The following is a 22,794-nucleotide window of genomic DNA, read 5'->3' as shown; positions in this document are numbered from 1 at the left end:
TAATTATACTCACTAACCTCCTGTGTGGGACTTTATCAAAAGCTTTCTGAAAGTCCAGGTACACTACATCTATTTGGATTTCCCTCGTCCAACTTCATAGTTACATCCTCAAAAATTTCCAGAAGATTAGTCAAGCATGATTTCCCCTTCATAAATCCATGCTGACTCTGTCTTATCCTGTTACTACTATCCAGATGTGCAGTAATTTCATCCTTTATAATAGACTCCAGCATCTTTCCCACCACTGAGGTCAGACTAACTGGTCTATAATTTCCTGCTTTCTCTCGCCCACCTTTCTTAAAAAATGGTATAACATTAGCCACCCTCCAATCCTCAGGAACCAACCCCGAATCTATTGAACTCTGGAAAATAATCACCAATGCATCCACGATTTCCCGAGCCACCTCCTTCAGTACCCTGGGATGCAGACCATCAGGCCCCAGAGACTTATCAACCTTCAGACCTAACGGTCTCTCCAACACCAAATCCTGGCAAATATAAATTCCCTTAAGTTCAGGTCCTTCAGCCACTGTTACCTCAGGGAGATTGCTTGTGTCTTCCCAAGTGAACACAGATCTGAAGTACCCATTTAATTCCTCTGCCATTTCTTTGTTCCTAGTAATATATTCCCCTGTATCTGTCTTCAAGGGCCCAATTTTTGTCCTAACCATTTTTTTGCCTTGCACATACCTAAAAAAGCTTTTACTATCCTCCTTAATATTCTTGGCCAGTTTACCTTCGTACCTCATTTTTCCTCTGCGTATTTCCTTCTTAGTAATCCTCTGTTGCTCTTTAAAAGCTTCCCAGTCCTCAGTTTTCCCACTTATCTTAGCTATGTTATACTTTTTCTCTTTTAACTTTATATGTTTCTTTACTTCCCTCGTCAGCCACGGCCGCCCATGCCTCCTCCTGGGATCTTTCTTCCTTTTAGGAATGAACTGATCCTGCAACTTCTGCATTATACACAGGAATATCCGCCATTGTTCCTCCACGGTAATCCCTGTGAAGGTATTGCACTATTGAACTTTGGCCAGCTCCTCCCTCATAGCTCCATAATTCCCTTTATTCAACAGAAGTACTGTCACTTCCGACTGTACCCTCTCCCTCTCAAATTGCAGATTGAAGCTTATTGTATTATGGTCACTACTTCCCAATGGCTCCTTCACTTCGAGGTCTCTGACCAATTCCGGTTCGTTACACAATACCAGATCCAGAATTGCCTTCTCCCTGGTCGGCTCCAGCACCAGCTGCTCTAAGAATCCATCTCTGAGGCACTCCACAAAGTCTGTTTCTTGTGGCCCAATACCATCCTGATTCTCCCAGTCTACGTGCATGTTAAAATCCCCCATAAAAACTGTAGTGACATCTTTGCGACAGGCCAATTTCAGCTCCTGATTTAAGTTACATCCGACATCCAGACTACTGTTTGGGGGCCTGTCGATGACTCCCAAGAGGGTCTTTTTGCCCTTAGTATTTCGAAGCTCTCTCCACACTGACTCTACATCTCCTGACTCTAGGTGCCCCCGCGCAAGGGACTGAATATCGTCCCTTACCAACATGGCCACCCCACCCCCTCTGCCCGGTCAGTCAGTCCTTACGATAACACGTGTATCCTTGAATATTCATTTCCCAGGCCCTGTCCACTTGAAGACACGTCTCAGTTATCCCTACAATATCGTATCTGCCAATTTCCAAAAATGCCTCAAGCTCATCCATCTTATGTCTAATGCTTCGTGCATTCATGTATAGTATTTTTAATTTGTTACTGCTCTCACGCTTCCCATCAACTCTTATTTCACTCAACCTTACAGCATGATGCCTTTCCGAGTTTTCTGCCTCATTAATACAGTTGTCTTTCTTGACTTCTCTTGTTCTAACTTTCCCTTCAATTTCCTTTTTAAACATCCAGTTTGTGTCCCCCCCCCGCTACTTAGTTTAAATGTAGCGGTGTTGCAGTAGAAAACCTGCCTGCCAGAATACTGGTCCCTAACCTATTAAGGTGCAAGCCGTCTCTCTTGTAGAATTTATGTTTACCACAAAATATACCCCAGTGATCCAAGAACTTAAATCCTTGTTTCCTGCACCAGTTCTTCAACCACACGTTCAAGTCCACTATCTCCATGTTTCTGGCCACACTAGCCCGAGGAACTGGAAGCAAACCGGAGATAACCACCTTGGACGTCCTGCTATTCAGCCTTCTTCCTCGTTCTCCGAAGTCTCGCTGTAGTATGTTCCTCCTCTTCTTCCCGACATCATTTGTGCCGACATGTACCACCAGCTCTGGCTCTTCACCCTCATCCTTGAGGATTTCCTGCACTCTGTCCGTGATGTCTTTCACTGTAGCACCAGGAAGGCAACACACCATCCTTAAATCCCGTCTGCTGCCACAAAAACCCCGGTCAGTTCCTCTCACTATGGAGTCCCCTATTACCACGGCTCTGTGCGATGTCCGACTCTTCCGCTCTGCCTCTGCGGCAACAATTGATTGACAAACTTGGCCGCCTTGCGAACTGTCAGTGTCATCAGTCTCTGCTTCCAAAAGCTTCAACTTGTTCCTGACAGGTACTTCTCCCTGCACCTGTCTCCTCTCCGCCTTCCTCATCGTCTGCTCTGTTCTGCTCTCTTCTGGCATGATTGGTGTAATAACATCGCTGAAGGTCTTGTCCAGAAAGATCTCGTTTTCTCGGATGAGCCTAAGGTCTTCGAGTTCTTTCGTCAGCGCTGCAATATGCAGCGCTTGAATCCAGACTTCTGCTCCAGAGCTGGGGACAATACTAAAACAGTTCAGGAATTGGAATCGAATCCAGAGTTCTCGTTCAGAGGAAGGGGCGCTACCCACTACACAATACCTAAACCATGTTCAAATTTTGCGTCACAATTTAAATGTCAGCTTTCAGCTCAGTATGAATTCATTAAAAACCGGTTCACTTTACTGAAATGCACATTGAACATGTTCCATTTGATGAACAAATGCAAGGTGTTTGCCTCAAATATAGGATGTTGAGTGCAAGTGTTCTGCCATCAAGATAAACAATTAACATATTTAATTGCTTGTCTATGACCTCCAGCTCAAATGGCGATTATCTGTACTTTGCAATATTAGGGGAAGAAATCCTGCAGACACACTCTGCACTATGAATGATCTCAAATAGATTTTATTGGTGAACACTGAAAGGGCATAATTTCTGACTCCAAAACACCGATCACTATTTCCTGTCCTCATCCAAAAACAATTACTCGATACCAGACAGCCGATTACTTTCCAAATTCTCCTCCCCGTTGACTGGGTCACCAAAACATCACCTCCTCCTACAGCCCGCATAAAGCAAACTAAGCTCAGAGTCTTTGTGAAAATCAAAGCCGGAGTGTGCAGGTCTCCTGGAGAAGGGGTGGGTCTTTTGAAACTGAAGCGGGAGGATGCAGTGCGGTAATATCACTCACTGGGCTGAGGAATGGCGGATGGAGTTAGTTTGGATAAATGTGAAGTATTGCATTTTGGTAAAACAGACACGTGCAAGACTGAAACAATTAAATGTCGGGCCACTGGTATTGTTGTATAACAGATTGAACTAGGGTTTCAGTATAATGCGTCAAATGTAGACAGGAGGACGGGAGGTGGGAAGTTATGTTCAGGTTGTGCAGGGCATTCGAGTACTGTGTGCAGTTCTGGTCGCCCTCTTGAATAGAGGACATTATTAACCGGAGGGTGGTGGGGGGGGGGGGGGGGGGGGGGGGAGGGGGGAGGGGGGAAGCGCAGATTCAGAAGACATTTACCAGGCTGTTACTAGGAATGGGGTGTTTGAATTATAACGAAAGGCTGAAATGTCTGGGTCTTCTTTTTTCACTGGACCATAGGAGGTTACAGGGGCGACCTGATAGAGGTTGAAAGAATTATAAGGGGTACAGGTAACGTTCAATGGCAGGGATCTTTTCTCAAGTGTGGAGAATTTATAGACGTAGGGGATAGTTACAAGAGGTGAGGAGAACAATTTTAAAAAATAAATGTCATAGAGTATTAGAGCTGCGCAGCATGGAAACATACCTATTAGGCCAACTAATCCATGCCGACCAGAAATCCTAAATTAATTTTTTTCCATTTTCCAGCATTTGTCTTTAAAATATTCCTAATCATACACCCATGCAGATCCCTTTTAATGCTTAGTTGTACCAGCCTCCACCACTTTCTCTGCCAGATGAAGCTCATTCATTCATAGAACATAGAACATAGAACATAGAGCATAGAACATAGAAGATAGAACATAGAACAATACAGCACAGAACAGGCCCTTCGGCCCACGATGTTGTGCCGAACATTTGTCCTAGCTTAAGCACCCATCCATGTACCTATCCAATTGCCACTTAAAGTTCGCCAATGATTCTGACTCTGTCACTCCCACAGGCAGCGCATTCCATTCCCCCACCACTCTCTGGGTAAAGAACCTACCCCTGACATCTCCCCTATACCTTCCACCCTTCACCTTAAATTTATGTCCCCTTGTAACACTCTGTTGTATCCGGGGAAAAAGTTTCTGATTGTCTACTCTATCTATTCCCCTGATCATCTTATATACCTCTATTAAGTCACCCCTCATCCTTCTCAGTTCCAATGAGGAAAGGCCTAGCACGCTCAACCTATCCTTGTACGACCTATTCTCCATTCCAGGCAACATCCTGGTAAATCTTCTCTGCACCCTCTCCAAAGCTTCCACATCTTTCCTAAAGTGAGGCGACCAGAACTGCACACAGTACTCCAAATGTGGCCTAACCAAAGTCATGTACAGCTGTAACATCACTTCACGACTTTTGAATTCAATCCCTCTGCTAATGAACGCAAATACACCAGAGGCCTTCTTACAAGCTCTATCCACCTGAGTGGCACCAATCTCTGTGTGAAAACGTTATCCCTTACATCTCTTTTCAAACGTTCCCCCTTAATGTTAACCCAGGCCCTCTACTTCTAATATCCTATACATGAGCATGTTCCACTCTGAGGGCCTCAGTATAATGACAATCCTCTCCACGCCAACCTAATATGTGTGTAAGTGTGTGAGAGTGTGCGTGTATGTCTGTCTAAATCTGTGTGTGCGTCTGTGTATGTGTGTGTGTGTGTGTGTGTGTGTATGTATGTGTGTGTGTGTATGCCTGTTTATGTGTGTCTGTGTGTGTTTGTGCTGATGCTGCTGTCGCTGTGAGCTGCTGCCGTCCCTCTCTCCCTCCCAGACTGAATCCCTGATGGTTTTCACCCTCCGCTGCCACCTGTAGAATGGTGTGGGGGAGGCCAGCAGAGACCGAGAACAACAGAAAACTCAGCAAGTCTGGCCGCATCTGTGGAGGGAAACGAAGGTTAACGTTTCAGATAGAGTGATCCTTCCTCAGAAATCATGTCAGAGGAATATTCTATCACTTTAAACACGACAGAGACTGCCAGACCGCCCCCACACAGTTACACAGACACGAATTACAGAGAAATAGACGCTTTCGCTAATACACTGACACTAATACAGATATGGTGAGCTTGTCAATATTTCACTCACTCAGTCTGGCGTACGTCAATATTTCTGTCTGTCTTTGGAGTCTATCAGTATTGCACTTGCTCACACGACTAAGCTTGTTAGTATTTCTGTGTCGAATGTGACTCTTCAATGTACAATTGCAATGTTTGCAGATACAAAACCTGGAAAAAGTGTTAACCGTGTGGAGAAGAATGTGAAATTCCAACAGGATAGTGGCACGCAGACATACACACACACAGAGAAAAACACACACACATACAGACGCCCTCCCCCCACACAGACACACCCAGACAAGCACACATTCTCTGTCACACACATACAAGCACACACACGCACACAAACACAGATACACAGACTTAGACACGTACACCACACACACATACCAGATACACACACTCACAGACACACCAAACACACACAGACACATCACACGCAAACAGACACTCTAGGTTGAGGTGGAAAGGACTGTATTTGTACTGAGTGCCGTCAAAGTGGTACATGTTCATGTGGCGAACTGTCTGTGCTCCCGCTGGCATGTGGAGATGATCTATCTTTGGGCAATATTCTGACACACAATGCACATATTAAAGACTATTTTGATTGCAATTTTGTCAAAGCAACTCTGAACCATTTTGTCTGGGGATTAGTTGATTTTTGTGTGTCTCTATCTTGGAATGTTTAGTGACTTTCTATTATAAGTAGTAGTGTGGAACTCCGACAGGGCAGTGAACGCATACAGGTGTACAGACCGATGTGGATAAATGCAGAGCAATATGAGATAATGCACTTTGGTAGGAAGGGCATTAAAGGACAATATAAAACAGCGTGTACAGTTATGGGGGGAGGGGGGTGCAGAAGCAGAGGGCACGAGATGTATATGAGCACAGGTTATTAAAGATGTCAGAACAATTGTGGAGAGCAGTAATATCACAGATTAGATTCAGTATCTGAGCTGTTGACAGGATGAGGTGTAGGAGGCAGCCTCCGTGCCCCCTTCCTGGGAGGGGGGTGACGATGTGTTGTGAGCCCACCCTCCTGTCCATCTAGACAGTGGGGATTGCATTTGAACCAGCTTGACACAAAAAAGAGATGGCATCAGGGCCACGGCTTTGAAGTTGTGCCGGGGGGAAACGGTACTTACAGTGCGTTTAAAGTGAGAATTATCCCTTCGTGAACATTGCTCCTTACTCGGTCGATGGGAAGTGATTATTCCAGAATCTCCACACAAGGTTGAAGTGTGAAGGTGTAGAGAGAATACGGTGTCCTTTATCCTGACAGAGCGGAAAACGTTATTGATACTTGTCATGTATAATAGGTCATTTCAACAGAAGGTTGGTTCATAAATTTGCGGTTGACACAAAGTTCCGTAGAACTGTGGATGGTGCTGAAGGATGTTGCAGGTTACACATGGGCATAGATAAGCTGCAGAGCTGGGAGGAGAGGTGGCAAATTGTTTTAAATGTGGAAAAGTGTGAGGTGATTCACTTTTGAAGAAGAAGCAGAAGAAAGAGTACTGGGCTATTGGTAAACATCTTGGTAAGTTAGAAGAACAGAGAGAACTCGGTGTCTATGTACATAAATCCCTGAAAGCTGTCCCGCAAATTAGAACATAGAACATAGAACATAGAAGAATACAGCGCAGTACAGGCATTTCGGCCCTCGATGTTGCGCCGATCCAAGCCCACCAACCTACACTAGCCCACTATCCTCCATATACCTATCCAATGCCCGCTTAAATGCCCATAATGAGGGAGAGTCCACCACTGCTACTGGCAGGGCATTCCATGAACTCACGACTCGCTGAGTAAAGAACCTACCCCTAACATCTGTCCTATACCTACCCCCCTTAATTTAAAGCTATGCCCATTTGTAATAGCTGACTCCATACGTGGAAAAAGATTCTCACTGTCGACCCTATCTAAACCCCTAATCATCTTGTACACCTCTATCAAGTCACCCCTAAACCTTCTTTTCTCCAATGAAAACAACCCCAAGTGCCTGAGCCTTTCCTCATATGATCTTTCTACCATACCAGGCAACATCCTGGTAAACCTCCTCTGCACCCGTTCCAGTGTCTCCACATCCTTCCTATAATATGGCGACCAAAACTGCACACAATACTTCAGATGCGGCCGCACCAGAGTCTTATACAACTGCATCATGACCTCAGTACTCCGGAAATCAATTCCTCTACCAATAAAAGCCAGTACGCCATATGCCTTCTTCACCGCACTATTTACCTGGGTGGCAACTTTCAAAGATCTGTGTACATGGATACCAAGATCCCTCTGCTCATCCACACTACCAAGTATCCGACCATTAGCCCAGTACCCCATCTTTTTATTACTCTTACCAAAGTGAATCACCTCACACTTAGCTACATTGAACTCCATTTGCCATCTTTCTGCCCAGTTCTGCAGCTTATCTATATCCCGCTGTAACCTGCCATATCCTTCCTCACTGTCTACAACTCCTCCGACTTTGGTATCATCCGCAAACTTGCTCACCCAACCTTCTAACCCCTCCTCCAGGTCATTTATAAAAATGACAAACAGCAATGGTCCCAAAACAGATCCTTGCGGAACACCACTAGTGACGGCACTCCAAGATGATCCTTTGCCTTCAACTACTACCCTCTGTCTTCTTCCAGCCAGCCAACGCCTACTCCAAACCTCCAACTCACCCTCAATGCCATACCTCCGTATTTTTTGCAGTAGTCTACCATGGGGAACCTTATCAAACGCCTTACTAAAATCCATATACACCACATCTACCGCTTTACCCTCGTCTACCCCCTTAGTCACCTTCTCAAAGAATTCAATAAGGTTTGTGAGGCACGACCTGCCCTTCACAAAACCATGCTGACTATCCTTGATCAATTGATCAGATTGTCAAGAAGGCTTGCGTTGTGTTAGATTTTTGTTGGTAAAGCGATTGAGTTTCGGAGCCATTTGGTCATGCTGCAGCTGTGCAAAGCTCTGGTGCAGCTGAACTTGGAGTATCACATACAGGTCTTGTCGCCGCATTATTTGAAGGATGTGGAAGCTGTGGTAAAGGTTCAGAGGAGATTTACTAGGATGTGGCCTGATATGGAGGGAAGTGTCTTACGAGGCTGTTTTTGTTGGAAAGAAGACGGTTGAGAGGTGACTTAATTGGAACATATAATGAGGTTAGAGAGGGTTAGAGAGGGTGGGAAATGAAAACCGTTTTCCTCGGATTGTCATTGCGAGCACGAGAGGACATAGCTTTAAACTGAGGGGTGATAGATATAGATCAGATGTCAGAGGTGGTGTCTTTACATACATTAGCAGGGGCGTGGATCAGCCTGCCTGCAACAATAGTAGACCCCCTAAATTTATGGGCATTTACTAGTCATTTTATAGACATTTGGATGAGATGGAATAGTATAGCTTTGATAGGGTTCAAATTGGTTTCACAGGTCAGCGCAACATCGAGGGCCAAAGAGCCTGTAATGAGCTGTAATATTCTTTGCTTCAATATTCCGTTTCCCTTTAAAATGAAGTTCAAATTCACTTTCACAATCAAATTTGGAACTGTTCATCCTTCGATTTAATCATATTTACTAAATCACGGTACGTGTTGTCGAAAACTCCTCCTATACTGGTCTATACAACATATATTGGTTTTCCATTGTTTATGTCTGCAAGTATTATCTTCAAACGATTTGAAGAAAAGTTTGTCAATTCTGTTTTGCCTTTCAAAAATACATTGTCGTTCTTAACACATTTGCTATTCCTTTCGAAATAGCCAATTTCGCATCCTTTATAATAGATTTCAACAGATTCTCTACTGTTGATGACAAGTTAACTGCTCCATATTTCGTCATTCTTCCTCTTCCCTTCCACAATAGTCGGGTTATATTTATAACCTTTTGTTATCCAGAACGGCTTCATGACTTTGCAAAATGTATAGGAAAATAACACAGTGGACATCAATGCAAACAATACGTTTACTGATGTTGCCTCAAAAAGACTGGCATGAAATACAGCTGCTCCTTTAGACTTATCAATGCTCAATACAGCTATGTTTCCATATACTAACTCGTCACTGACATGGATGAATGTATTCTTTAGCTACACAAGTCCCATGGTTCCTTTGTATTTCCAGGAGCTTTCTAGATCTCCCGCTATGAAGACAGGCAAAAGTAACTGTTTATTTTCCGTGTAATTTCTCCGTTCTCCGCAATAAATTATCCAGTCCATTACTTCGCTGTTCCACATTTGACATTGTTTTATTTTCCCTTTCCAATATTGGTAAAAGGTTTTCAGCAGTCTTTAGGTTTCTTATTATTTTTCATTCATGTTCTCCTTTTGATTTTGTTATCAGCTTCTCGGTCCTCCTTTGTTGGGTCCTAAATTTCTCTGAATCCACTGGCTTACCACAATGTCTGGCATATTTAAAAGTTGTTTCCTTTTATCTAATGCAATCTTTAACTTCTTTCCTTATCCATCGTTGATTTCGCCTCTGCTGTTTGCACCTTGCAGGAAAATATGTATATTTTTCATCTTACATTGTTTGTATAAATAACAGATAATGTCTGTCTGCTATTAAATTGTATAACATACTTTGCCAATTCACTGAAGCCAATCTCTTCCCTCACACCTTCATGACTTGCCTGGCTAACCTGACTTCAAAAATAAACAAAAACAGTTTGTTATTCATCTGTTAAATAAAAGTCAATAAATTATGATCCTTGCTCCCAAAACCTCCTTAACAACACAACACCCATTCCAAAACAGCCTGATCTCTAGCTCTGTGCCCAACAAACTGTTTAAGCAAACCATCTCACATACGCCTGTGAAATGAATTGTTCCCAGCAATACCATTCACTTGGGCTAACGCATTTTAGATGCAACAAGAATTTGTGCATCATTACTACAGTATCCAAAAATCTATAAATCCAGTTTCCTCTTTTATGACATGCCCAACATTTTTGTTATAGTTTTTACTTTGATATATAATTCCCATCAATGTTTGCATCTCCTTGCTGTTTCTGAGCTCCACCTTAGCAGATTCTGTGGAATCTGAGCGACATTGGTTCTGGGGAGATGAGATATTTGGCAAGGCCTGTTCCAATGTTGAGATCATCTCGTCACATGTTAGTCGTGCTTCTCAAGCGTCATTGTGACATTTTCACCAGATTTCCCCTTTTGCTGGTGGAGTAGAGAAAGACAATGATCTTTCAACAATGCTGTGCAATTCCCCAGCCATCTGAGACTGCTCTATCCTGGGAGGAACACTTACAACAGGCTGGTAACGTGTTGCCGCTGCTGTACAGGATTTTAGTCAGATCACATCTGGAGTCTTGTGTACAGATTTAGTCTCCTCATTGAAGAAAGGATATTGTTCCATTGGAAACAGCACAGACATGCTCTCCTCAATTCATCCCTTCAAAGAATGTGTTAACTTATAAGGATAATCAGGTTGATCCAATACATAGGAGTTTACAAGAATGAAAGATGATCTTATTTTATACCGAACACTAGAAGGAGTCAGCAACAGAAGCCATTTACACAGCGAAAGGAGGAATCCGTTCCATTTCTCCAACCTGTTACATAGGAGCAGCAGAAGGGTATTCAGGCCCTTGACCTTGTTAGATCAGAACAGGACGAGGCTATTCAGCCCATTGCCCCTGATATACAGTTACAGGAGGAGGACAAATAGCCCCTCGAGCCTATAACAATGACCCACAACTGTGCATGCAGCACAACAACTTGATCGGTTCATTCAGCATGCTCAAATCTGTAACACAGGAAACGGAAGAGGCCAGAAAGTGACAGGAGATTGGTACACTTCGGTAACAGGAGGTAATTCAGCCCATTGAGCCTGTCACACAGAAACTGGAGTATGGCACACAGCTTTGTGATTCTTTCGTTTGGCATGTAGGAGGTAATTTATACCCTGTGTTTGCTATATGGGAGCAGGAGAAGGCCATTCACAACAACAATCCATTCAGGGTTATAGGAGGAGACCGTTCAGTATATCGAGCCTGTTATAGAGGAATATAGTGGAATATTCACCCCCTAAAACTTTTACACAGCAACAGGAAGATTTCATAAGTCTTCAAGTATCTCCAGCATCAACAGGGGGGCAAACTGACCTTACACCGACTCGTCAGGGAAACGAACAGGACATTCAGCCTATCAAGTGTGCAAACCAGAAACACAATGAGGCAATCCAGTCACTCATGCCTATTACACAGCAATCAGAACAGATCTTTTAAAAGTCTTGTGCCCATTGCACAGGAATTGAAAGGGAACATAGAAAGAAATTAACTTAAAATAATCATCTTCACGAGGGAACTTTTAAAAAGTGAGCAAACTATTTGGATTCAAGATACATTATTAGACTCCATTGTCAAGGAATAAGTAACAGACGTTTTGCAAAGTCAGACCACAATCCCTCAGGGCCAGCATGACTTTATGAAGCATAAATGATATTTTTAATTATTTACTCGAGTTTGAAACATGTGAGAAGGAATGGGATTCCTGGAGACGTAACATGCCTGGACATCCAGAAGACATGGAATAAGGTGCTACACAGAAGACTAATCCACAAGATATGAGCACATGGTGTTAGGTGTAATCTGCTAGTTAGGATAGAGGATTGGTGAACCAGTAAAATGTACAGAGACGAAATAGTTTGGTCGTTTTCTGGTTGGCAATTTTTATTGTGATATTGTTTTCGGACCGAAATCTAAGCAGACAATTTTATTACTTGTATAAGGGGTCGAAAATGCTGTGGCTAAATTTTGAGACGACATTAAAATTTGTGGAAAAACAGCTTGTAATGAAAATGTATGAAAATTACAAATGGACATGCATGGGTTTGGTGGACAGGCCAAAGTTTGCCAGATTAAATTTATTGTGGGTAAGTATCGGGTTATCCATTTGATCAGAGGAATGGAAAAGCAATTGTTACATAAATGGAGAGAAACTTCAGAGTTCTAATGTGTGGAGTGATCTGGGTGTCCTCATGCATATCACATAAAACGTGCAGATACAGCAGGTAATGAGAAAGGCAAGTTCAATTTAAGCGTTTATTTCTGAATGAACACAGTTTAAAAGCGTGGAAGTGTTGCTGCAACTGTGTAAGGCATTAGTGACGCTGTAATTGGCATACTATGTACAGTTTTCGTGCCCTGAACTGAAGAGGGATTTAGTTGCAATGGAGGCAGTTCAGAACAAGTTAATTAGATTGATTCCAGAGATGAATTTGTCTTTTGAAGGGAGATTGAGCAGTTCAGGCCTATACTCTCTGGAGTTTAGAAGAATGAGAGGAGATCTCACTGAGGTCTTGAAGGTGCTAAAGTTGATTGACAATGTCGATGTGGAGTGGCTATTTCCTCATATTGGGTAAACTAGAACAAAAGATCATGGTTTTAGGATAAGGTGGAGCGGATTTTAAACAGGGTGGGGAGAACTTACTTCTCACAAAGCGTTCTGAATCTGTGTAATTCACTGTCCCAGAGTGCAGTGGATGCTGGGACATTGCGTAAATGAAGGGAAACAGAGAATGGGCATCAAATTGGAACTGAGGCCGAGATGACATCATCTATGGTCGCATTAACTGGCGGATCAGGCTAGAGGGGCTGAAGTGTGGTCAAACGTGTGATGCTGGAAAACCACAGCCAGTCAGGCAACATCTGAGAACAGGAGAATCAACGTTTCGAGCATCAGCTCTTCATCCTCCCCGAGGGGCTGAATTGCTGACTGATGCTGCTTTTTCTTATTCAGCTCTTCGAATGTGTTACACAGGACTGGGGGAGGACTGGTTATCAAGCAGGAGCCAGGCACTTGAGATAAATCAGTCTTAATCCGTTTGCCAGAACAAACCAGTGGAAACACGCAGTCAGGAGTGCTGCGTCCTCAGCTAATTACAATCTATGTCAATGATCAGAAGTGGAACACATGTACTGATGACCCTAAGATAAGCATGAAATTACATTGTCAAGATAAAGTGGAGACGCTGCAAGTAGATAGAGTCAATAAAATCAATGGATATATCACCTGCCTTCTGTTCTCAGGAAGAATGGAATGCAGAATGTTGCAGATATGGAAAGAGTTTACAGGACTTAGTGATACAACGTGCACTAGACAGTTCACCCTGACCTGTTTAGACATGGGAAGTGTTGCTCCATCTCCCTGATGGTCTGCTCCCTGATGTTCCCAGCGGCCCCATTGCTCTCAGTACACTCGGATGTTTTCATTTGGTTGGTTGGCGGTGGGGAGTAGTCAGGGGAAGGGTGTTTGGGCTTTGTATCAAGAGAACAGCCTGCATTCGAAAGGCCATTCTTTCTGTCTACATGGAGACCCGAAGTCCATGGGAATGGCTGACTGTTTCTGAATGAAGAGGTCGTGGCTGCTGCCAGGACAGTGGGTATTCACCAACATGATGTACTGTGCATGGCCACATAGTAACATTAATGGAGTGAGAGGTTCTTCAGTTCCTCTACCTCGCCACATTGACATGGTGACCCCACAGAGCCATGTTCACCATCGGGAATCCCACTATACTGGAAAAAACAAGGATACACTCGGCAGCTCCCCGCGGTGGGAGAAGACATTGCATTCACCTCATCCACCACATATATCCTACGTCACCGAATGGTGACATTGATGCTAATATACTGGGAGATGATGGATATATCACTCGCTCCTGCCTGGAAATTTCTGGTTCATGGAAGCTGATGAAACTGTTAGCCTAACAGCCACTGGCAGCACCGTACTCCCCCTGGTGTGAAGCTGAAGGGGTCGTGTTGAAGGAGGTGACACTGCTCTGTGATCAGCTCCTTGTTAAGTCAGGGCCCACTCACACTCTGCTCCTGGGTTAAGTGCAGCTTGAGAAGCTGTTCTTGGAAATCACACCGTGGATACAGCAGATGCCTTTCTCCACACACGCTCACTCGTGGTGTCAGACCTTCCCCTCTCTGCAGTCTGTGCTCCAATTGTTGTTCATGTTACAGATCCAGATGCTGTAACTACAGTCCCCATGCTCTATCCTGCGTTCGGTCACCAAATCCTCAGGTCTCCCTGATTGTCTGAGACAGCTTACAGCACAACCTCCAGCAAATCTTCCTCAGACCCTCCACTAACTTCTCAATAACAAGAGTCAGTTAGAAGCCCCTCAGTTACAAATTCGATGCCTGGTCCTTTACAATATAACTGGTGGGCCTACCTCGTGTTCCTGACCGCACGATCAGCTGAGAGGGACAAACACATGCGTTCTGTGGACAGGCACAGACCAAGTTTCAAAGACGTGAATCAAAGCTGTCCACTATGTAGCTGGAGCACTACATGGGAAACACGGGGATTATATTAGATTACATTACAGCGTGGAAATAGGCCCTTCGGCCCAACAAGTCCACACCAACCCGCCGAAGCGAAACCCACCGATACCCCTACATTTACCCCTTACCTAACACTACGGGTAATTTAGTATGGCCAATTCACCTGGCCCTGCACATCTTTGTGACTGTGGGAGGAATCCGGAGCACCCGGAGGAAGCCCACGCAGACACGGGGAGAACGTGCAAACTCCACACAGTCAGTCACCTGAGCCGGGAATTGAACCCGGGTCTCTGGTGCTGTGAGGCAGCAGTGCTAACCACTGTGCCACCGTGCCGCCCACAAAGTGAACAACAATCCGACACACACCATTTCATTGTTTCTGAGCTTCACAATTCCAGCAATCGATACACCTTGGTGGGTCCAATCACATGGATGAAAACATTAAATAAAGGCATTGCAGGATAATTTGAACGGTTCACGACATTAAATTCTGAAAATGCCTCAATGAACCAGGCCAGGCACGATAAATTTGGACAGGGTAATACTCCAGCATGAAGAGCTGTGCAGACTATGCGAGTGTACAGGTATACAGTCATAGAGATGTACAACAAGGAAACTGATCCTTCAGTCCAACTCGTGCATACCGATCAGACAATCTCGCCCATTCTAGCCCCAATTGCCTGCACTTGGTCCAATTCCCACGAAACCTTTCATATTCATATATCCATCCCCCTGCTTTTTAAATGTAGCAATTGTATCAGCCTCCACCAGATCCTTTGGCAGCTCATTCCATAAAGGCATGAAAAATATTTGCCACTTCGGTCCCTTTTAAATCCTCCCCTCTCACCCTAAACCTTAGCACCTTGTCCTGGACTTACCCAGCCCAGGGAAAATAACTAGTCTATTTAATTTATCGTCTAACCCCTTGATTTTATAAATTTTAATAAGGTCACCCCTCAGCCAGCAAAGCTCCAGGGAAAGCAGCCCCAGCCTACTGCGTCTCTTCTTAAAGTAATTATGAACCTGCACTCCAAGGTATCTTGATTCAGTTTAAACTAACTCTGCAGGGGCATGGGAACCCAGACTGTAGTTTCAGGGTGCAGGACCTGGAGTGTAGGGAGGTTAGGAACATGGCATCAATCTCAAAGGAGGGTGCCTGTAAACAGGAAAGTGTCTTGAAGTGTGTATACTTCAATGCAAGAAGTATACGAAATAAGGTAGGTGAACTTGCAGCGTGGGTTGGTACCTGGGATTTCGATGTTGTGGCTATTATGGAGACATAGGTAGAACAGAGACAGGATTGACTGTTGCAGGTTCCAGGGTTTAAATGCTTTAGTAGGATCAGAGGTGGGGGTAAAAGAGGGGGAGGTGTGGCATTGCTTGTCAAAGATAGTATGACAGCGGTGGAAGGGACGATGGAAGAAGACTCGCCATCTGAGGTAGTTTGGGCTGAGGTTAGGAATAGGAAAGGTGAGGTCACCCTGTTAGGTGTTTTCTACAGACCTCCAAATAGTCCTAGAGATGTAGAAGAAAGGATTACGAGGATGATACAGGAGAAGAGTGAACGTAATAGGGTGGTTGTTATGGGGGAGTTTAACTTTCCAGATATTGACTAGGAAAGCTATAGCTCGAATTCGTTAGATGGGTCGGTATTTATCCAATGTGTGCAGGAGGGTTTCCTGACACAATATGTAGACAGGCCAACAAGAGGTGAGGCCATACTGGATTTGGTTCTGGGTAACGAACCAGGCCAGGTGTTAGAATTGGAGGTAGGTGAGCACTTTGGGGACAGTAACCACAATTCGGTGACTTTTACTCGAGTGATGGAGAGGGATAAGTGTGCACTCCAGGGCAAGAGTGATAGCTGGGGGCAGGGAAATTATGATGTGGTGAGGCACGACTTAGGATGCGTGGCTTGGAAAGGTAGGCTTCAAGGCATGAGCACAATTGATATGTGGAGCTTGTTCAAGGAGCAACTATTGATTGTTCTTGATAAGTAGGTACCTGTCAGGCAGGGAGGAAAGGGTCGTGTGAGGTAGCCGTGGTTTAATAAGGAATTGGAATCCCTTGTTAAATGGAAGAGGGCGGCCTATGTGAAGATGAGGCGTGAAGGTTCAATTGGGGCGATCAAGAGTTATAAGGTAGCCAGGAAGGACCTGAAGAGAGAGCTAACAGCAGCAAGGAGGGGACATGAAAAGTCCTTAGTTGGTAGGATTAGCGAAAACCCTAAGGCTTTCTATATAAAAGAATGACTAGGGTAGGAATAGGTCCAGTCAAGGATAGTAGTGGGAAGTTGCGTGTGGAGGCTGAAGAGATTGGGGAGACACTGAATGAATACTTTTCGTCAGTATTCACTCAGGAACAGGACATTGTTGCCGATGTAAATATTGAGTCACAATTAATTAGAATGGATGGCTTTGAGGTATGTAGGGAAGAGGTGTTGGAAATTCTGGAAAAGGTGAAAACAGATAAGTCCCCTGGGCCTGATGGCATTTATCCTAGGATTCTCTGGGAAGCAAGGGAGGAGATTGGCCTTGATTTTTATGTCGTCGTTGTCTACAGGATTAGTGCCAGAAGACTGGAGGACAGCAAATGTGGTTCCCTTGTTCAAGAAGGGGCGTAGGGATAACCCTTGTAACTGTAGGCTGGTGAGTCTCACTTCTGTTGTGGCAAAGTCTTAGAGAGATTTGTAAGAGATAGGATTTATGAACATCTGGATAGGAATAATGTGATCAATGATAGTCAGCATGGTTTTGTGAAGGGCAGGTCGTGCCTCACAAACCTTATTGAATTCTTTGAGAAGGTGACTAAGGAGGTAGAGGAAGGTAAAGCGGTAGATGTGGTGTATATGGATTTTAGTAAGGCGTTTGATAAGGTTCCCCATGGTAGGCTACTTCAAAAAATACGGAGGTATGGCATTGAGCGTGAGTTGGAGGTTTGGATTAGGAATTGGCTGCCTGGAAGAAGACAGAGGGTGGTAGTTGATGGTAAAGGTTCATCTTGGAGTGCAGCTACTAGCGGTGTTCCGCAAGGATCTGTTTTGGGACCATTGCTGTTTGTAATTTTTATAAATGACCTGGAGGAGGGGTTAGAAGGTTGGGTGAGCAAGTTTGCGAGTGATACGAAAGTCGGAGGAGTTGTAGACAGTGAGGAAGGATGTGTCAGGTTACAGCGGGATATAGATAAGTTGCAGAGCTGGGCAGAAAGGTGGCAAATGGAGTTCAATGTAGTTAAGTGTGAGGTGATTCACTTTGGTAAGAGTAACAAAAAGATGGGGTACTGGGCTAATGGTCGGATACTTGGTAGTGTGGATGAGCAGAGGGATCTTGGTATCCATGTACACAGATCTCTGAAAGTTGCCACCAAGGTAAATAGTGCGGTGAAGAAGGCATATGGCGTACTGGCTTTTAGTGGGAGCAGAATTGAGTTCTGGAGCCCTGAGGTCATGTTGCAGTTGTATAAGACTCTGTTGCGGCCGCATCTGGAGTATTGTGTGCAGTTCTGGTCGCCATACTATAGGAAGGATGTGGAGGCACTGGAACGGGTGCAGAGGAGGTTTACCAGGATGTTGCCTGGTATGGTAGAAAGATCGTGTGAGGAAAGGCTGAGGCACTTGGGGCTGTTTTCATTGGAGAAAAGAAGATTTAGGGGTGACTTGATAGAGGTGTACAAGATGATTAGGGGTTTAGATAGGGTTGACCATGAGAACCTTTTTCCATGTATGGAGTCAGCTATTACGAGGGGGCATAGCTTTAAATTAAGGGTCGGTAGGTATAGGACAGATGTTTGGGGTCGATTCTTTACTCAGAGAGTCGTGAGTTCATGGAATGCCCTGCCAGTAGCAGTGGTGGACTCTCCCTCTTTATGGGCATTTAAACGGGCATTGGATAGGCATATGTAGGATAGTGGGCTCGTATAGATTAGGTGGGCTTGGATCTGCGCAACATCGAAGGCCACAGGGCCTATACTGCGCTGTATTTTGCTATGTTCTATGAGACTGAGGGACATTTCATGGTCAGATGTGATGACGTGGTTTGAGAGCATTAACATAAAGGCATTGCTAGACCCAACAACAGTAGAGATCACGGCGCACAGCAATGATGGATGGATAGGAATTTGCGTTGTTATGGACCAAGCCAGACACACTTAAAAACATTTCCAGGAAGTAGCCCGAAACCTGATTTTACTCCCTTTTCTCAAGGGTGATGAGTATGTATAGCAGGAATTATGCAGCTAGTCAAACACTTTAGTTTTAAATGAAACAGAATATATTTGCAAGGTTACGAAATGAAACACAAAGAAAATAGAACATAATATATAATAACTTAATCTATCCGAAAATGCAACAAACTATCCCAACTTAATGATGCTGTTCCAAATAATTCAACAATCCCCATGAACACCACTTGGCGTAAAAAGTGAAAGCAAACACAGGGTCTTACAGAAGATTGCGAGATGTCAGAGTGATTCAATATGGAACACCTACTTCCATGTAGCTGTTTCTTGGACCAGCAGCCTCAAAACTGACTTACTGCAGTCAGTGAACAGTCAGATCAAACCAGAGCAAATCTGTGCTGTTACAATTATCCCTTCCAATGTGCAAGTGTTTTTTTTAAACTTGAAAGACTTTTGCTTGAGGCAGTCTATGTTAGCTATAATCAAATTGGCCCTAAAATCTTTCAAAAGTAGACTTTTTGGAATTGCTGCTTTTACAAACTCTGGAAAAAAAATAAGAACTGCGTAACCTTGTCAAAGGAGTAGTAGTGGCACAGTTTGATTTCGGACATGAGCTGAGGAGTATCAACGCACATTTGCTTCAGCAGTTTTGAAGCTGGGAGTGTTGTCAGCAGATTTTTGCCATCATTAAGGCTGTAGTCCACAGCTCAAGGTTCAAACAGCAGGTGAGATGAGCCAGTGAAGTATATTCTCAAGATGTTAGTGGTTATAATTAGGAATGGTCAGATTATGGTATCAAGAATCAGCTCATGGCTAAAGGGACCATAACGGTCGTGTTTCTTCTGTTTCATTCTCAGATATTGGCCAGGAATGGGATGCAGTCAGAGGAATGAAATGGAGCTTGTAAACAGAACAGAAGACAGTGACCACTGTGCTGCCAAAATTTAAATACCAAAGGTACTGGTACAGTGAATCTTCGTTCACAGCTGACACTGAATCAATAGAGTGACCCATGACGGACACTGCCAGAAAACAAGTGAGAGGCTCAATGAACGAGTACACTGGAGCAGTTAATATAGGTTTCAAGAGTGAATATCTCGAATCAGAGACTAAGCAGGAAATAAATAACAACAGCAAGGAGTCTAGAGACTGTGAAAAGTGCAAAAATACTGTTAGGTATTATTTATAGAAATAAGAACTGTACAGTGAGACTTACCAGGGACGCCAACGATAGCCAGAATAGGATAGTAAAAATATTGAATAATCAAAAGTGCATAATAGGTTCGGTGTGGTAAAGGTATCCAGTTGTAATATGTAGAAAAATACCAAACAGTCCAGGAAAAACTCCTGTCTACCGTTGGAACATTCCATTCTAATGTCCTCAGTCTCTGATCCATTTTTGGAACGTTCCAATCTAATGTTCTCAGATTCTGATCCATTGTTGAAACATTGTAGTCGAATGTTCTCTGATTCTGTTCCACTGTTGTAACATTCCAGTATCTCCACCCCGATCTCTGGAACTGCAGATCCCTGTTAGTGCTGTCAGTGATGCTCCCACTCATACTGTGGAATAACAAATTGAATGGAGCCAATTTTTTTAACAGATGCAAAACCTTCATTGGAATAATTACAGTCCATGGAGACTGGCATTACTCACAGTCACTGAACTGACAGGTTCAGTTAACCCCTTCCTTACAGAACATTTCATATCACAATAAAAGGCAACATTGTACTCGGTCTGGATGGAATGGGTGTGAAGATTGCTGAGGAATGGACCATAAATCTTTTAGTCATATTCGTCTTTTTTTCCTTGTATATGGGATTAGTGCCAGAACCCTGCAGGGTTGTGTATGATTCACCCTGTTTATAATAGAAGACAAATCTAAAATAATAGATAAGCTGCATAAGGTGGCTGTTGGGGAAAATAACAGACCAGCTGCAGAGAGATTGGAGGAGGCCATTGAGCCAAAACTAGCCTATTACTATTTGCAGTGTTTGAAAGCTGATATGTTGGTGCATTTTGAAAAGGGAATCATTCAAAACATATAGAAGCGTTACTGCAGCTGTACGAGATGTGGCTGAGCGGACACCTGGAGTATATTGTGCTGTTTGTGATTCTGTGACTGAGAAGGAACGGTACTCGATCAGATACAGTTTACTGACTGCTCATTGTGCACGGATTGCTGCGTCATTTAATGTCTGAGGTCTGTTACAGAGGGACAGAACGAAGCTATTCAGCCTCTCGAGTCTGTTACAGGGGAGAGGAGGAGGCCATTCATACTCTCGAGCCTGTTACAAAGGGACAGGTGGAGGCCATTCAGCCTCTCAGGCCCATTACAGAGCGACAGAAAGAGGCCATTCAGATTCTTGAGTCTGTTAAAGAGGGACAGGAGGAAGCCATTCAACGCCTTGAGTCTGTTGCAGAGGGACAGGAGGAGGCCATTCAGCCTCTCAGATGTCTCATACTAAAGCACTCGCAGTCAGTTTGTAGTTCTATTAACGAGAGAAAAAAAAAACACAAATCTATCATTCATAATTCTAGGATGTTTCACAGAAACAGGAGAAAGGCTTTCAGTCACTAGAAGCTGTAAGGATTGTGAAGAGGCCATCCAGTCCCTCAATTCCAGTCCACATGGGTAGCAGAAAAGTACACAGGTATTTGAGCCTGAAATTCACACAACTGGTGCACAGGAACATGAGGCAGTCATTCAACTGCTCTAAACTTGGGCACATGGCCAGGAGGCTGTCACTCAACTGCCCGACACTGGGGCACCAGAGCAGGAGGCAGTCATTCAAATACTCGAGACTGGGACACAGGAACAGGAGGCAGTCATTCAAAAGCTTGAGACTGGACACAGGAACAGGAGGCACTGACTCAGCTACTCAAGACAGGGACACAGGAACAGGAGGCAGTCATTCCACTCCTCGAGACTGGGAGTGGAACAAGAGGCAGTCGGTCATCTGCTCGAGGCTGGGACACAGAGACAGGAGCAGTCACTCAACTCCTCGAGACTGTGGTACAGGAACAAGAGGGAGTCGGTAAACTGCTCGAGGCTGGGACACAGAGACAGGAGGCAGTCACTCAACTGCTCGAGATTAGTAGACAAGGACAGGATGCAGTCATTCGACTGCTCCAGACAGGTACATGGGGAAATCTGGATGCGAGTGAGGCCCAAGAATCCTGTTCCCCAAGAACAGGAGGAAGTGACTCACTCCCCACCAATATGGGACACTGGGAGAAAATGGTAATTGGTTTGTTACAATCAGAAATATATGAATAAGTTGCTTGACTGAGCCATTCAATCCTCCTCCAACATTTTCTAAGAACATCGCTGATTTGATTGTGAGTCCCTCATTCAATTTTACAGAGATTCCCATGTCTGCACGCTCTGCTCCATTTATAGGTCATGTTGCAGACCCAGATGCTGTAGCTACAGTCCCTATGATTCATCTATAGTTGGCTCACCACGCCTCTCGTCTTCCTGAATTTCCAGAGCAGTTTAAAACACAACCTCCAGGAAATAGTCTTCAGTATTTCCACTGATGTACCAAAACTAAAATAAGTCAAAGCTCACTCAGATGAGAGGCCTGGTATGAATCAGTCACAGTTGAGGAGATTACGCATGTTCTCATGTCCTCATGATCTGCAGAGATTGGCTAACACAGGCGTTCAGTGGATAGGCACTGAGCAAGTTACAAAGATGTGCCTCAAAACTGTTGAAACCCCAGTGTCCAACAGGGAACACAGGGCAGGACAGCGGGAATTCAATGAAAACGCAAGCTATGCTCTTTGAA

The 22,794-nt window shown here is 44.1% G+C and overlaps 1 protein-coding gene across 1 annotated transcript in view; it reads right to left on the bottom strand.

Annotated features, from left to right (window-relative positions):
* The window catches only part of LOC148139869 (putative G protein-coupled receptor 139), a 38,617-nt gene extending 18,221 nt beyond the window's left edge, over positions 1-20,396 (bottom strand). Inside the window, exon 1 of the mRNA XM_087980693.1 lies at positions 20,216-20,396. Coding sequence (XP_087836819.1) covers positions 20,216-20,396 — 181 coding nt within the window. The remainder of the gene's footprint in view (positions 1-20,215) is intronic.
* Between the last annotated feature and the right edge of the window lie 2,398 nt (positions 20,397-22,794).

Source organism: Chiloscyllium plagiosum, unplaced genomic scaffold (assembly GCF_037043375.1).
Source record: "Chiloscyllium plagiosum isolate Xiang-an unplaced genomic scaffold, Cpla_swu_hap1 HiC_scaffold_37, whole genome shotgun sequence".
Taxonomy (NCBI): domain Eukaryota; kingdom Metazoa; phylum Chordata; class Chondrichthyes; order Orectolobiformes; family Hemiscylliidae; genus Chiloscyllium; species Chiloscyllium plagiosum.
The sequence above is the reverse complement of the archived record's forward strand: the minus strand, read 5'-3'. Positions and strand labels throughout refer to the sequence as shown.